Raw genomic sequence first — 12,982 nt, 5'->3', positions numbered from 1 at the left:
TTCATATGAGCAGGCTCAGAGGGCATTTCAAGCTGCACAGGCTATCCATGATTTGAATGGTGTTGCAAGTGTCCTTATACACCATCCTTACCATATCGAGTCGCTCATTACTATGGCGGACTACTTTAAGTTTGTTGGTGAGCATGATATGGCTGCAGATGCCATTGGCAAGTGTTTGTACGGATTGGAGCGGGCATGGCACCCTATGTTCACGCCGTTCCAGGGTAACTGCCGGTTGGATTTTAACCACGACACAAACAAGCTGTTCTTCAAAACGCTTTTCACTCACATGAGAAACATGGACAGGCGTGGCTGTCATAGATCAGCGTTGGAGGTCTGCAAATTCTTGCTTTCATTGGACACGAGTGATCCAGTGGGCGCTTTGTTTTGCGTGGATTACTTTGCTTTGAGAGCAGAGGAGTATGCGTGGCTGGAGCAATTCTCTGAGGAGTACCGAAATGACAACTCATTGTGGCTCTTCCCAAATTTCTCATATTCTCTTGCAATAGCCCGGGTTTTTCTTGAGAAGATGGAGTCCTCGTCTTCCTCAGAAGCCACTCACATAGATACTTCGAAGTCTAGCTCGTTGGATCTCATGAAACAAGCTTTGAAGCTTCATCCGACAGTACTCAGGAAACTAGTGGACAAAGTACCTTTGAAAGATCAGGTTTGGACAAAGATACTCAAGCATTCTTACTTCCGGTCAGGTGAATCAAAGATAATGTCCTTGGATCACCTTATCAACATATATGTCGAGAGGAACTACCTTATATGGAGGCTTCCAGATGTACAAAAATTGCTTCGGAGTGCTGCTGATCTAGTAATTGAGTCACTGGAACAAGACGGAACCGAAGCCGAGAGCTGGCTTTGTGTAAGGAAAGAAGCTTTCTCTGCTGAGAATAACCAGTAAGTGTTTTTCAAATCTCATTCCTAACTTTCCTTATGGCTAGAACTGATCACATATGGTTTCCTTATGGCTAAAGCTGATCACTTATACATTCCAGGTACTCTCATTTATCAACCCATGATTTCTCTGATTCGATGCCGACACTCCCACCAGACAATTTGCAGAACTTTGTGGCTAATCCAAGAATGGTGGGAGGAGATCAAATGGGTGAAGGGGGAGGTGAACAGCAAGCACCACCGCCTCCTCCACGTGATCTGGCAAATAGGCATGCATTGGCTGTGTTGATGGAGTCAATTCTTCCATGGGCTCACTATGGAAATGAAGGCGATGATCCCCTCAACCAACCAGACAACAACGGCTAAATAAATGGCTCTTTAAGTGGAGAAAGAAGAAAAACTGCTACAAATACATTTTACAAAAATGTGGCCCTTGCATTTGCTGTACAGTGCCATTTTGATGGTTTAGTTTTTATACTTGCTAGAGCTAGAGCTACTTGTGAGATTTGATACTTTCGGTTTAATCGGATTTAATCATTTTCAATTCTTGTTACTGAATCATCGACAGCTTTCAATTTGCTCAAAGGCTCGGTTTAGGTTGAACCGGTTCTGTTTCAGGTCAAAACACGGCCACGTATTAAAATGTCGATTTCGCGCGATGCGTTATTTTTTATCTTTAAACTTGAAACTTGGGAGTTCGTAATTACTCACCAATCCTCGAATAGCTTATCTTCGAAGTAATCGCCTGAATTCTTTTTTTTTTTTTGGTTCGCTCTTTGTTTTGTTTTTCTTGTGAGAAATTAAAAAGAACAAAAAAAAATCTGATTTTTGTAAAGCTTCAGTCTTAAATCTTGGATAAGTTTATCTAACGAGTGGTGGTTGTTGGAGAATGGATCGAATTGCGTCAGCTACCTTCTCTTGCCCTCCGATTTCAATGTCTCGCGTCTATAGAAATAGAATCAGTCATTTTGGCGGCTTTAACATTATAAGTAAGAAGAAGAGATCTTCGTGTCGAGTAGCTGTAGCTTCTGGACAGACGACGGCTAGGGTTTGTTCTCTGCACGTTTCTGCTCTTCTTTCTTTTGCTCTCTGAAAACAAATTATTTGAGTTAAATGTTTCGATGATTAATAACTCAGGTCGTCGACACTGAACTTGACTTAGAATACAAGAAACACGATCTACTGAGAGCTGTTCAAGACACTCAACGAGGACTCACCGCAACTTCTGATCAACGTTCTATCATTGAGGAGGCTCTGGTACAGTCTTTGTGTTAATTTGCTGTTGTTGTATCATAATGAGTGAGGAGGTTAAGTCTTTTTTAATGATTCTGGATTTTGGTAGAAACTTCTCAGGTTACTGTGGAAGGTTATAATGGCGGTGAAGCAACTGATTTAGTGAAGTTAGATGGAACATGGAGGCTTCAATATACATCTGCACCTGATGTTGTTGTTCTCTTTGAAGCTGCTTCAAGATTTCCTTTCTTTCAGGTTACTCTATATACTACTAATGATAATGTTTGATCAGACAAAGCAGAGAGATACTTTAGTTTTGTTTCGGTTTTAATTCCTTTGTGAGTTTTGATCAGGTGGGGCAGATCTACCAGAAGTTCGAGTGCAAAGATCAATCAGACGGTGGGATCATTCGGAATGTTGTTCAGTGGAGTCTTCCAAGCTTGTTGGAGGTTTTTAGCTTCTCTACTTGTGTAACCCTTTCTATATAACTTTTCCAGACAGCTTATGTAAATGAATCCGTCGCAGGACCAAGAAGGTGCAACACTTGTTGTTACTGCAAAATTCGACAAGGTCTCTAGTCGAAACATCTACCTTCAGTTTGAAGAGGTCAGTTGATAGTCTGCCTTTCTAAGCTTACAGTATGTGATTAGCCAGAAACAATCCGAATTCAGTAACACGGAAGTTTTGCAGATTAGTGTTAGAAACATTAACATCAATGAGCAGCTTCAAGGTCTTATCGCACCTGCAATACTTCCACGCTCATTTCTAAGCCTACAGGTGAAACACACTTTCTAGTACCAATGCATGGAAACCAAGACTCATTATAGAGGGAGACCAAGCTAATAACTCTTTACTGGTTTTCCAGATTTTGCAGTTTATCCGTACTTTCAAAGCTCAGATTCCAGTAACCGCAACCAGCCCAGGAAGGTAAACAATGAACTTCGTTTATTTTCAGAAACACATGTACTAAGATATGACTATGGATACTAAAGGTGTTTTTCTATTGCAGGAGATCTGTAGGTGGATTGTATTACCTGTCGTATCTCGATAACAACATGCTCTTGGGTCGTTCTGTAGGAGGAGGAGGAGTATTTGTCTTTACAAAATCTCAACCCCTTGAGCTGTGAATAATAAGACAAATCTGTACTGCTTTTTAACTGTATATCATAAAGAGAAGAAGAACCTTATGTTAGTAGATTCTGTTTATGTTATGTACAACCTATTCGGGATTTACTGAAGATCTATATAGCAAAATTGTTTCTGGCTTCATTCGAACTCGGAATACATTTAACCAAGCAGACTGTTCCACAGTTCTTTAAGAGAAATATAAGCCTGAGGACAAGAAACGGCGTGTAGCTTGGTGTTGCTATCGACCAGTGTCTCTGTTACTAGACCAAGTCTTACCAACGTGCTTATAGCCTTTTCTACTCGCATCTCAACCTGCAAGTGGTTTAGTGAGTTAGCTACAAGTTGTAGTAATGTTGTTATATATAAGAGGTGGCAGTTGTAGTAGTATTGTCATAAGAGTTCAAGTATATTCTACAGACCTTTATTTTGAAAGTGTCGTACATGAATCTCTCGCATCTATCTCGAACTCCTTGGTAAGACATATTCTGCAGGCAAAGTGTTGATTCATGAGCATCTGTGGAAAATCTTGAACTATCCGAGAATGAGGCATGACATTAAGACAAAAAGTGGATGGTTATGTCTAACCTGATTCTTTCCCGCTTGAAGAATAATTGCATAAGTCAGTATTGCCTCCTTGTACTGCAGATAGTGAGTAATTTGGAGAACAAAAGCATAAGTCAGAAGTAAAACATTTTTCAGTATGGATCACTCATGCATATTTCGAATGGAATAAGAAGGGAGGAATGAAGGAGATCTTGCCTGTTGCTGCTCCGAGGCATCCAAAAGGAAATGCACAGAGCCAAAGCCACTGGCTAAGGTTTTCTCATAAAGCGTCTTGTTTACTAACAACTGAAGAAGTAGATCAAATGCAAGAAGAAATTCCAACATCAGAACTCTATAACCCACAGTAGTAAAGAGAGTATGAATTTGAGCGTCAACTCACTTGATATCTGTCCCATGTCTGCTTGTAACCCAAAACCACACGTGTTGCATAAATTACCAGAGCAGTGACGGCAATCACATCAAGAAATAGTGCTGACCTGTGTAGCAAATGACTAATCTTGACTCTTTGTTTTTGTTAGTGGATAAAGGGACGAGGATAAGAGACATACGGGGATGATGAGATGTTCTCAAACTTGTAGTTTACAAAGTATGCCGTAAGTCCCAAAATACTTGCGATATCTAGACGTACCTAATAAAAGATACAAAGAAAAACAACAATAAGATCAACAAGAATGAGTCATTACTGCAACCACACTTACTGTATCAACAAGAATGAGTCTGTACTGCAACCACACTTACTGTATCTATGACGCGAAAGTAAAGCTTCTTGTGAGGGAATATTACCTGCATACAACAGTGAAAGAAAAAACAGTGGTGAAAACTACAGGGAAAAGTTCATTGGCAGAAAAAGAGACATGAGAAGACACTCATGATGTAGATGTAATATTCTTACAGGTAAATCTGGAATTGGAATTTTTTCAAATATCTCTAATTGTAATGATGATCGTGTTTCATCTTTACTCTTATCATCTTTTTCACTCGCATCCTTCGTGTAAAGCAAAATTAGTTCTTCAAACGCAGGCTCCTGTTCACCAAAGAGCAAAGATAAACAGTGATTCATTCATTGAGGAAATTTGACAGTGCACTACAGACTGTATCACATGCTATTATTTGCGCAAAAAACGAATACCTGCAGAGTTGACGGTGATAAAAGAATGGAAATCCAAGTTTTCATTCGTTTCCAAATATCATTTCCACAAGCTTTTTTTGAAGCAGGTTTCCATATATCATCCAGTGTCATCCTTGATAAGAATATCGGCCTGCGAGAAGAGTAATCTACTGCTCAGCTCACATTTCTGATCATGTCTAAGATATAGGATAAAAATGATGCAAGGAATTTTTGCTTGATTTAATAGATCAACACATAATCAAACAAGTGATACAAACACATCTAGGAACTTTCAGACTTGTTTATACTAAGTGAACATATATGCAGGTTCATTCGGGCATTAACATATATTGGCATAGAGATTCTTCACACTCACCAAATAGAGACCAAAACACAATTCAGTGGCAAAGATGACTGAAAAAAAAAACGGCACGCACCTTAAATAAGGTTCAGATGCATTACTATCATTAGCTAGCTGAGATGGTGTTTCATAAGCAGGAGAAATGAAACCAATCCATCCGAGCAACTTTCTGAAGAGCTTTGCACGAGGACCAACAGGTGTCAGAAGCCCCTCATATCGACTGACCGCCCTTTGTGCTGCTAAGCGTATGGGGAGGACTGAATCTGGACGGAACCCTTCTTTCAAGAAACTATCAGACGTTTGGTCGAAATATGATTCCTTAAAAACGGATAGCTCCTTGAGCCAAACTTTCATTCTCTCTGATAAATCTTGAATTTCTTGAGTTTGAGAAGCCTCACTTAACGCCTGTTCATGAAATTGGAAGAAAAAATGTTTATTCAAATTTAATATCTAGCTAACGCTCAAATGTTTTTGATATAATAAAACTGCACATATGCAAGAATGCAATATAACATAATATTTGCCTCAGTAAATAGGAGTCAGACCTTGTTTATCAATCTTCCAACTTTTCTCAGGGGCTTTGCAATAGTGGAGAAGATTACTTGTAGAACTTTAGACTGGATATAGTCTAGCTTCTCCACAAGTAACAAACCCTTCTCCTTCTCAGTTGCGTATCCACGCCTGTAATGAAGATGGGAATTCATAAGCAGATTCTCCATACAGAACTATATAGCAACGCCTCAAAAACGATATTACATTTACCTGAAAACAATAGCATTGGACTCTGACGCCTTCTTCCAATCAACGTATACAGGTAAAGTAAGAAGGTAATCCGTATTCAGAGCCGAAGTCAATGCCAAATCCCTTGCTGAAAGCTCTTCAAAGCCAGCACTGTCAAGAAGCTGAATGAAAGAACGCTGGAACTGAGTTGCAGCCATTACACTGCATTTGAATATTCTCAAAGCTATATTCAGAAATTCAAAACACTCTCAAAATCTTGTATCAAATGAAAGTACAGAGTTAGCCAAGCAGATAATAATACCTTTCAGCAGAACGTTTCTTTGCATGTTTGCCGGCAGAGGAAATTAAAAAGTTCCAAATGTCAAACCCATCAGCCAAAGGGAATGATAAACCATCATATCCATTAACACTCTTAGGTTCAGATCTCTTGGCATTCGAGTTAAGTTCGTCCTCTGACTCTGATTCAACTTCTCCGCCTGAAGTAAAGCTTTCGTCGTCACTGGATGAGTCATCACCAGTCTTTACCTCCTCCAGGGATTGAGTAGCGACAAAATCAGCTCTCATTTGCTCTAAAATCCTCTTATGCTCCGCGTGAAGGATAGAGTCTAAACACCTAAAGAGTAAAGAGTTCCCAAAAAACAGCTTAATGATAAAATCCAATAAGAAAACTTCAATGCAATATTCAGAATCAAGCTTACGAGGAAAGGAGGAGGAAGATATCAGCGTCTCCTCCGTCTTGAGAATCGAGGAGCGTGTTTACAATACCATTAACGAGATCAGACTTGGAGACATTGATGTACTTCTCACGAGGAACATGAATACTCGAAATCCCCTCCTCTTCCTCTTCGCGATTTTCATCGTCTTCCGCCGGTGAAAACTCCTCCTCTTCTTCCACCTTTCGAAGCTCAGTTAAGCTACCGAAAGCTGGTTCCGACTCTCCGGAGACTACATCAAGAGGCGCAAAAGTCGCCGCCGCTTCTCTAAGTCGGCAACGAACTAAACGACGACGCAGAGATGGCGACGACGGCTTAGATCGAGACGGAAGAGCGACGAAGCTAGTAGTGAGGTTTCGAAGAGATAACATATCGGATCTGAATCTTTAGGTGAAACGAAAGATTCAGAACGCATCTGCAGAAGAAGACTCGTGACCATTGAAGAAGAAGAAGAAGATCGGAGAAATTGGATTTTGATTAGCTCCGCCATGGAAAAACGAATAAAGACGAAATCGTGAATTAACGGTTCAAAACGACTCAGACGCGGCCGCGCCTTGAACCGATCAGATGTTTTATGGGCCCACACACGTGGCGGACGACGAAAGGTCAAAGGTCAAAGGTCAAAATCTTCTGGCTCATATAGAGGATCTAGTTTTTTTTACCTGTTTCATTGCTTGGATAAATGTAAATAGAACAGTTTTGATTTTGGAATCGGAAGTAGAGAAATTAGGCCTTTTTCTTTTCTTTTTTTTTACTTCTGGAAATTGAAAGATTGTTTGAAAAACAATTAATAGAAACCCTAAATATTTGTGTTTTTTTTTTTGGTTAATTCATCTATTGAATTTTTGTTTTCTCCCTCGGTTTTTAATTGGGATTTTGGGACCCAATTGTGAGAGTACCCCAAAAAATATGGTCTCAGGACTCAGGTGCAGTAAATTTTACTTATTAAAAAAAAAAAACAACAACTAATTTTTACCACTTTTATAGGATTATTTTATGGTCTACATTTATTTATTTTTATTTTTAGAAAATTGACCCTTTCTTCTATTATATAATTGGTGTAGCAATTTTTTACTTTTGAAAAAACTATTTTTAACATTTGTATAGGATTATTTTATGGAATACATTTATTTCTTTCTATTTCTAGAAATAAACCATTTCTTCTATATATACTTGATAACTGTGTTACAGACATTCTCATAAAAAAAGGAGAAGAACAAAATATAAATCAAAAGTAAACAAAGAAAAAAGATGAATAAAAGAACAAGTAGTAGTGTTGCGTATGTCGCTGGTTTCATCACTCGTGTGATGCTCTTGTTGTTGTTTTTTACAGGTATGTATACATTATGACATATGAAATATTGTCCATATATTATTTGTGTTTGAATTTATAAGATATAACTATTGCATATTTACGGGAGGTGATGACAAATTCCCCAAATGATCGAATCTGATTGTATACTAAGCGATTATTATTTCCTTTCGACAGAAGGAAATCAAGCCAATGTTTTGATCCTTCTTTAGGTGCACAAAAAAAAAAAAAGCTGTATATTGGGTGAATTAGTGTGATAACCAAAACTCAAAATATATTTTTAATTATTATAGTCAGTAATAAGAGAGGGCTAATATTGTAATTATAATAGAAAATAGACACTATATCACCTTTACATAGTTAGAATAGTTACTGACTGAATTATTGAAAAAAATTTAGTTATAGAATGCAATTTCTCTTGTATATTTAGTTATTTACTAATATCTTTAAGCATATTTAACATATGCATGATTTCATTAGCTAATTGTGTATATGCCAGACATACAATAATGTCATTTATTGCTTAAGTTTGCACTTGAAAACTTTATTTTACAAGAAAAGATGTATTTTCTAAATATTGTAAATGATATTTAATTTTTAAAAGTAGAAATTGAGCAAACCCAAACCTTATATTTGCAAATTTTAAATATACAATTTAAGTTTGTTCTAGCAATATATTACAAAAACAGAAATATACCATTTAACAAAAAATATGTTGTGTTTTCTTTCTTTAAGGAATATCAATGGGTGCATGTGAGAAGAGAGATACAACTAGAGTGCCGCCTGGGACTTGTAATAAACCTAACGGCGCTTCATTATGTCAGCGAGGTTGCTATAACAGAGGGGTGGAGAGTTATCTGTACGGCACATGTGTGACTACGCCGAAAGGAAAAGTTTGCACATGTCATTACTGCAAACCACTTTAAGACCATATAATCAAAAAGTTTTTATATTAATTTACTTTAAAATAATTATATGTCTAAATTATTTCAATCACAATTAAAGTAAATAAATGATTGATTTTGGAAAATAGTACGCTTTAGTATGATATAGTAATAAATGTACATTTTTTTTTTTTGAGTTTGTGGAATTCCACATTTATAATTCTTGGAACTATACAGATTTAGTTAGCATATCCGATGCAAAGTGGTTTCTTCCAAAGACTTTCAAGATTGCTAGTTCTCTCTATACAAAATTATATCACAATTTTTTTTTCTTCATTTATATTGAAGTTAACAAGTAAGTAAATTACATGAAACAAAACAATAAACAAGGTGAAAAAATGGATTAAAGATTAAAATTTAAAGAGATTGCAAAATATACAGAAAAAGTAAACCATTTATAAAAAAGAAAAAAAAAAGAAGAAAAAAACAGTATAACAACAGCAAAAAAAATGGAAAATTAGAAGAAACCAAATATTATTATGGGCCACTTATTTTGATTTTACTAAAAAAAAAAAATGAAAAGTATAAAAGTAACAAATAAGGATGTCATGTTGGGGTTCAATTACACTTGTGAGAAGAAAAAACTATACGCATATTTATCATGTTGTAAACTAAACCGGTTCGGTTTAAATCCAATATGTGGGCTCAATTTAATTCATTTTGGTTTAATTTAACTAAAATCACCATTTTATTCTTGGGCATAATAATAAATGTGAGAATTAACAACGCCGGGTTCATCGGGGCAAACGGGTCGGGTTAACCGAGATAGATGAAACTGAAAACAACCCAAAATTGAATTTAGTAAATTCTAAAGCTTCAACGTCTCTTTCCTTTTTCACTGCCGTTAATTGGTGATTTCTTCAAGCTCTATGGCCAAAAAAACAACTGCTTTCTTCAAGCGTGACCCCTTCGTTTCGATTTAATTCTTCTCTAGCTCTCTCTAAATCAACCAGATTCTCTTTATGTACACTGTGCTGTTGATACTGTTGATCAAACCATACGAGACTCATCATCATCATTTCAGAAACAACAAGTCCGAAGATGCCTAGAAGTTGGTCTCTTGTGTGTTCAGCAAAATGCAGAGGACAGACCAACTATGTCGTCGGTGTTATTGATGCTTGTTAATGATACAGCTGCCATCCCGAGCCCTAAATTTCCTGGTTTTTTCAGGGCTGAGGGTCACAATGAGGCTTCCATAACGTCTGGTTCTTTAATATCTACCGCCATAAGACTCTCCTCCTCGACATCACGCCCCAGTTATTAGATCGTTTGTTAATCTGTAATTTCTTCATGCTTCCATATATGCTGCTATATATGATATTGCTGTTCAAGACGATTGATATTTACAATTTCCAAGTAATTAAGAGACCTTGCATATGTGGTTACATGCTTCTTAATTGATGTTCTTCTGATTAGAGAGAGAGAGAGAGAGAGAGAGAGAGAGAGAGATCATTTTCATATTCTTAAACAATAAGAGAGATCAGGCATATATACCTCTCAAAAGGGTTTAAGCGTACCACCAAAACTAAAGAAGGAAAGATAGAATTTGTTCAAGTGTAATACTACTATGGTGGCCTTTCTATCTTTCAGAAGAAAGTAATTGAACGCACCACTTGAGGACCTCAGATACTTGTTGAATTATCTGAATTATGTCAATATGTATTGTCTTTATTTGATTTTATCACTAATGCCTATTTTTTCCTAATAAACTTATATATCTTTAAAGATGAATTCATGTTGCTTGGATAAATGTAAACAGAACAGTTTTAATTTTGGAATCGGAAGTAGAGAAATTAGGCCTTTTCCTTTTCTTTTTTTTACTTCTGGAAATCGAAAGATTGTTTGACAAACAATTAAGAGAAACCCTAAAAAATTTGTGTTTTTTGGTTAATTCATCTATTGAATTTTTGTTTTCTCTCTGGATAATATTGTCCAGAAGATCGCCAAATCCTTCCTTCAAGTGATACAACCATGACCGAGACATCATCATGGTACTTCCTTCTATCTCCTTGTGGAATATCCAACAGATCATGAAACTCCATCCCTGCCACAATTTTGTTGATGGTTTCATACATTAACAACCGGCTGCTTAGTTAAGCTTAACAACAACAAAAAAAAAAAACTTTTATCATCGAACTTTTAAACTGTACCGTTCTTGGTGGCAGCGCGAGAGAGAAGCTCTGCAATGAGGTATTGAGCAGGATCTCCTTCAGGAACGTTTTCGATGAACCAAGTCACGTGAGCAACGACCTCTTCGTTGCTGAAGTATTCATACAATCCATCCGATGATAACACCATGAAACGATCGCTTGAAGTCAGTCTGTGATGGACTGTACACGGTTCGCAGGTGATGTACGGGTCTGTTCCAATGTACTCTACCCGGAACATCTCAAGCAACGCTTCATTAAAATTCGGCTGCAACAACATAAAGTGAATTATTAGTCTAATTAATGTGTGTGGTTTTGAAAGTTTGTTTGTTTGCAGCTTTGTTTTCTACCTTTTTGAGAAACCCAGCACCGAAAGCTCGAGTGACTTTTAGTTGGCCTTTGACTCTATCTTTCAGTATGGACTGGTCATCTTCCGGATGTTCAGATTTGATCCGCGTAATTTCCTGAAACAGATAAAAGAAACTTAGCCAAAGTCTTGCACTTTCACTACTAACCAGATAAATTGTCAGAGATATATATACCTCTTCCACACTTGTGCTATGGTCACTTGACAGTTGAACGGCTCTCATCTTTAACCGATACGAAGTCACATCTCTGTTTTTGTTTGAGACACTGATCGGAGTTGTTTGATTGTGTATTGGTGATTCCTCTGATATTCTATCCAGTTCCATACGCACAAGTGATTCTCGGGACCTACTCTTATGCCCGATACCCTCATCATTCCCAAAACCGGGATTAGAGTGACGATCATGGAGCCTTTCTTGGGCTAAGATAGCCCGACTATCCCCAACGTTCATCACATAAACATCTTGATCCTTCATCAGCATTACAAGAACGCATGAACCCATTAGTGCAAGCTCTGGGTTTATGTCAAGAGACTTCTCTACCATTTCCATGTAAGCCTCTTCAGTATTTTCTAGTGCTCTAGCCATTGCTCTTAGCACAGCATCATGGTCTACAGTTCCTGACCAGCGTCTCCTAATCGGTCCCGACGACTCCACTATCTTCTCTTCAACGCAAGTCCCTTCTTCCCTGTGCCAATCATAATTCCAAGGAAACAGCTTTTTCCGCAAAGACTTCTGTTGTTTTTGATACATTCTTCTTATCTTTGAGCTTATCTGTGATTTTTTAGTCCCATGGCTTTGTCCCGAGGCTGGAATCCCATCAAGAACACTACGGTCGGTGGTACACGGATCATTTCCAGCTCCTCCACCAGAAGTAGATGGATGTTCTACCTGATTAGTCATATCGTTTAGCGCCACACTCCCTCCACAAGAATCTTTATGCCCGATTTCTTCTCCTTCCCACCGTTCCAACTGAAGTAGCTCGTAAAGTCTAGTGCTTTTCTTGCCAGGACCTGCTAAATTTCCAGGTGGACCATCAACAGCAATGGGAGTGTCGGCATTTCCAAGGCTAGTGTTATTATCAGTCATAACCTCGTCACTTCCTGCCACTACTGACTTTGAATGCCGCTCACTGATAGTTTCTGGATCACTCAAGTACTCTTCTGTAGAAGGAGGTTGTTCCTGGTCTGGCTGCAATTGATTATCTACAGATGGCTCTTCATAATCCCAAAGAAGACCTTCCAATTCCTTGTCGATAGCTTTATAAAGATGGCTCATCACGAAATCTGGAGCATCCGGTCCACTAAACCCATCATAAATCCCAATAAAGAGCCATCCTTGTTCCTCCGAAAGCACAACATGAACCCTGTCTTCTCCAGCTTTCCCATGAGCCCATTGCAAGTTACGGTTGCTCTCTAAACAATTTTCAGGGTCTTCACCATGTAACTTACCGTCCGTTCCAA

At 37.9% G+C, this 12,982-nt stretch overlaps 4 protein-coding genes and 1 long non-coding RNA gene across 6 annotated transcripts in view; 3 read left to right on the top strand and 2 right to left on the bottom strand.

The window, feature by feature from the left end:
• Positions 1-1,449, top strand: part of LOC104784617 (transcription factor 25-like) — a 4,222-nt gene extending 2,773 nt beyond the window's left edge. Inside the window, exons 4-5 of one of the 2 annotated variants that reach the window (XM_010509654.2) lie at positions 14-906; positions 1,005-1,449. In XM_010509654.2, coding sequence (XP_010507956.1) covers positions 14-906; positions 1,005-1,269 — 1,158 coding nt within the window. In that variant the 3' untranslated portion in view covers positions 1,270-1,449. The remainder of the gene's footprint in view (positions 1-13; positions 907-1,004) is intronic. The other variant, XM_019245602.1, reaches the window with a different exon arrangement.
• On the top strand, positions 1,634-3,405 carry LOC104784615 (probable plastid-lipid-associated protein 10, chloroplastic). Its single transcript, XM_010509652.2, has 8 exons — positions 1,634-1,951; positions 2,041-2,160; positions 2,257-2,391; positions 2,490-2,585; positions 2,662-2,742; positions 2,827-2,913; positions 3,002-3,063; positions 3,146-3,405. Exons 1-8 carry the CDS (start codon positions 1,793-1,795, stop codon positions 3,261-3,263), a joined length of 858 nt encoding a protein of 285 aa, XP_010507954.1. The 5' UTR covers positions 1,634-1,792; the 3' UTR covers positions 3,264-3,405.
• On the bottom strand, positions 3,366-7,271 carry LOC104784616. The gene is made up of 14 exons (XM_010509653.2): positions 6,737-7,271; positions 6,340-6,651; positions 6,060-6,239; positions 5,843-5,978; positions 5,374-5,702; positions 4,958-5,087; positions 4,721-4,852; positions 4,567-4,611; positions 4,377-4,456; positions 4,208-4,304; positions 4,024-4,113; positions 3,850-3,903; positions 3,684-3,749; positions 3,366-3,576 (listed from the first exon to the last, which is right to left on the bottom strand). The coding sequence occupies exons 1-14, from the start codon at positions 7,120-7,122 to the stop codon at positions 3,424-3,426; spliced, it is 2,190 nt and encodes a 729-aa protein (XP_010507955.1). The 5' UTR covers positions 7,123-7,271; the 3' UTR covers positions 3,366-3,423.
• LOC104784614 lies at positions 7,968-9,095 on the top strand. Its single transcript, XR_767265.1, has 2 exons — positions 7,968-8,084; positions 8,799-9,095. It is a non-coding gene; the product is annotated as an uncharacterized LOC104784614 (long non-coding RNA).
• Positions 10,793-12,982, bottom strand: part of LOC104788731 (protein phosphatase 2C 32-like) — a 4,672-nt gene continuing 2,482 nt past the window's right edge. The window contains exons 3-6 of the mRNA XM_010514514.1: positions 11,697-12,977; positions 11,505-11,618; positions 11,158-11,422; positions 10,793-11,051 (exon numbers count right to left, since the gene is read on the bottom strand). Of these exons, the coding sequence (XP_010512816.1) occupies positions 10,900-11,051; positions 11,158-11,422; positions 11,505-11,618; positions 11,697-12,977 (1,812 nt within the window). The 3' untranslated portion in view covers positions 10,793-10,899. The remainder of the gene's footprint in view (positions 11,052-11,157; positions 11,423-11,504; positions 11,619-11,696; positions 12,978-12,982) is intronic.

This window comes from Camelina sativa, chromosome 5 (assembly GCF_000633955.1).
Source record: "Camelina sativa cultivar DH55 chromosome 5, Cs, whole genome shotgun sequence".
In the NCBI taxonomy this organism is placed as follows: Eukaryota; Viridiplantae; Streptophyta; class Magnoliopsida; order Brassicales; family Brassicaceae; genus Camelina; species Camelina sativa.
The sequence above is the reverse complement of the archived record's forward strand: the minus strand, read 5'-3'. Positions and strand labels throughout refer to the sequence as shown.

Excerpts from the sequence above, each read along its gene's own strand:
- LOC104784616 (XM_010509653.2), bottom strand. The coding sequence starts at position 7,122 with ATGTTATCTCTTCGAAACCTCACTACTAGCTTCGTCGCTCTTCCGTCT. Across the intron at positions 5,979-6,059 it reads TCCAATGCTATTGTTTTCAG|GCGTGGATACGCAACTGAGA; the intron begins GTAAATGTAATA and ends TCTTCATTACAG. Across the intron at positions 4,612-4,720 it reads TTCCAATTCCAGATTTACCT|GTAATATTCCCTCACAAGAA; the intron begins GTAAGAATATTA and ends TGTTGTATGCAG.
- LOC104784615 (XM_010509652.2), top strand. The coding sequence starts at position 1,793 with ATGGATCGAATTGCGTCAGCTACCTTCTCTTGCCCTCCGATTTCAATG. Across the intron at positions 1,952-2,040 it reads CTGGACAGACGACGGCTAGG|GTCGTCGACACTGAACTTGA; the intron begins GTTTGTTCTCTG and ends TTAATAACTCAG. Across the intron at positions 2,392-2,489 it reads CAAGATTTCCTTTCTTTCAG|GTGGGGCAGATCTACCAGAA; the intron begins GTTACTCTATAT and ends AGTTTTGATCAG.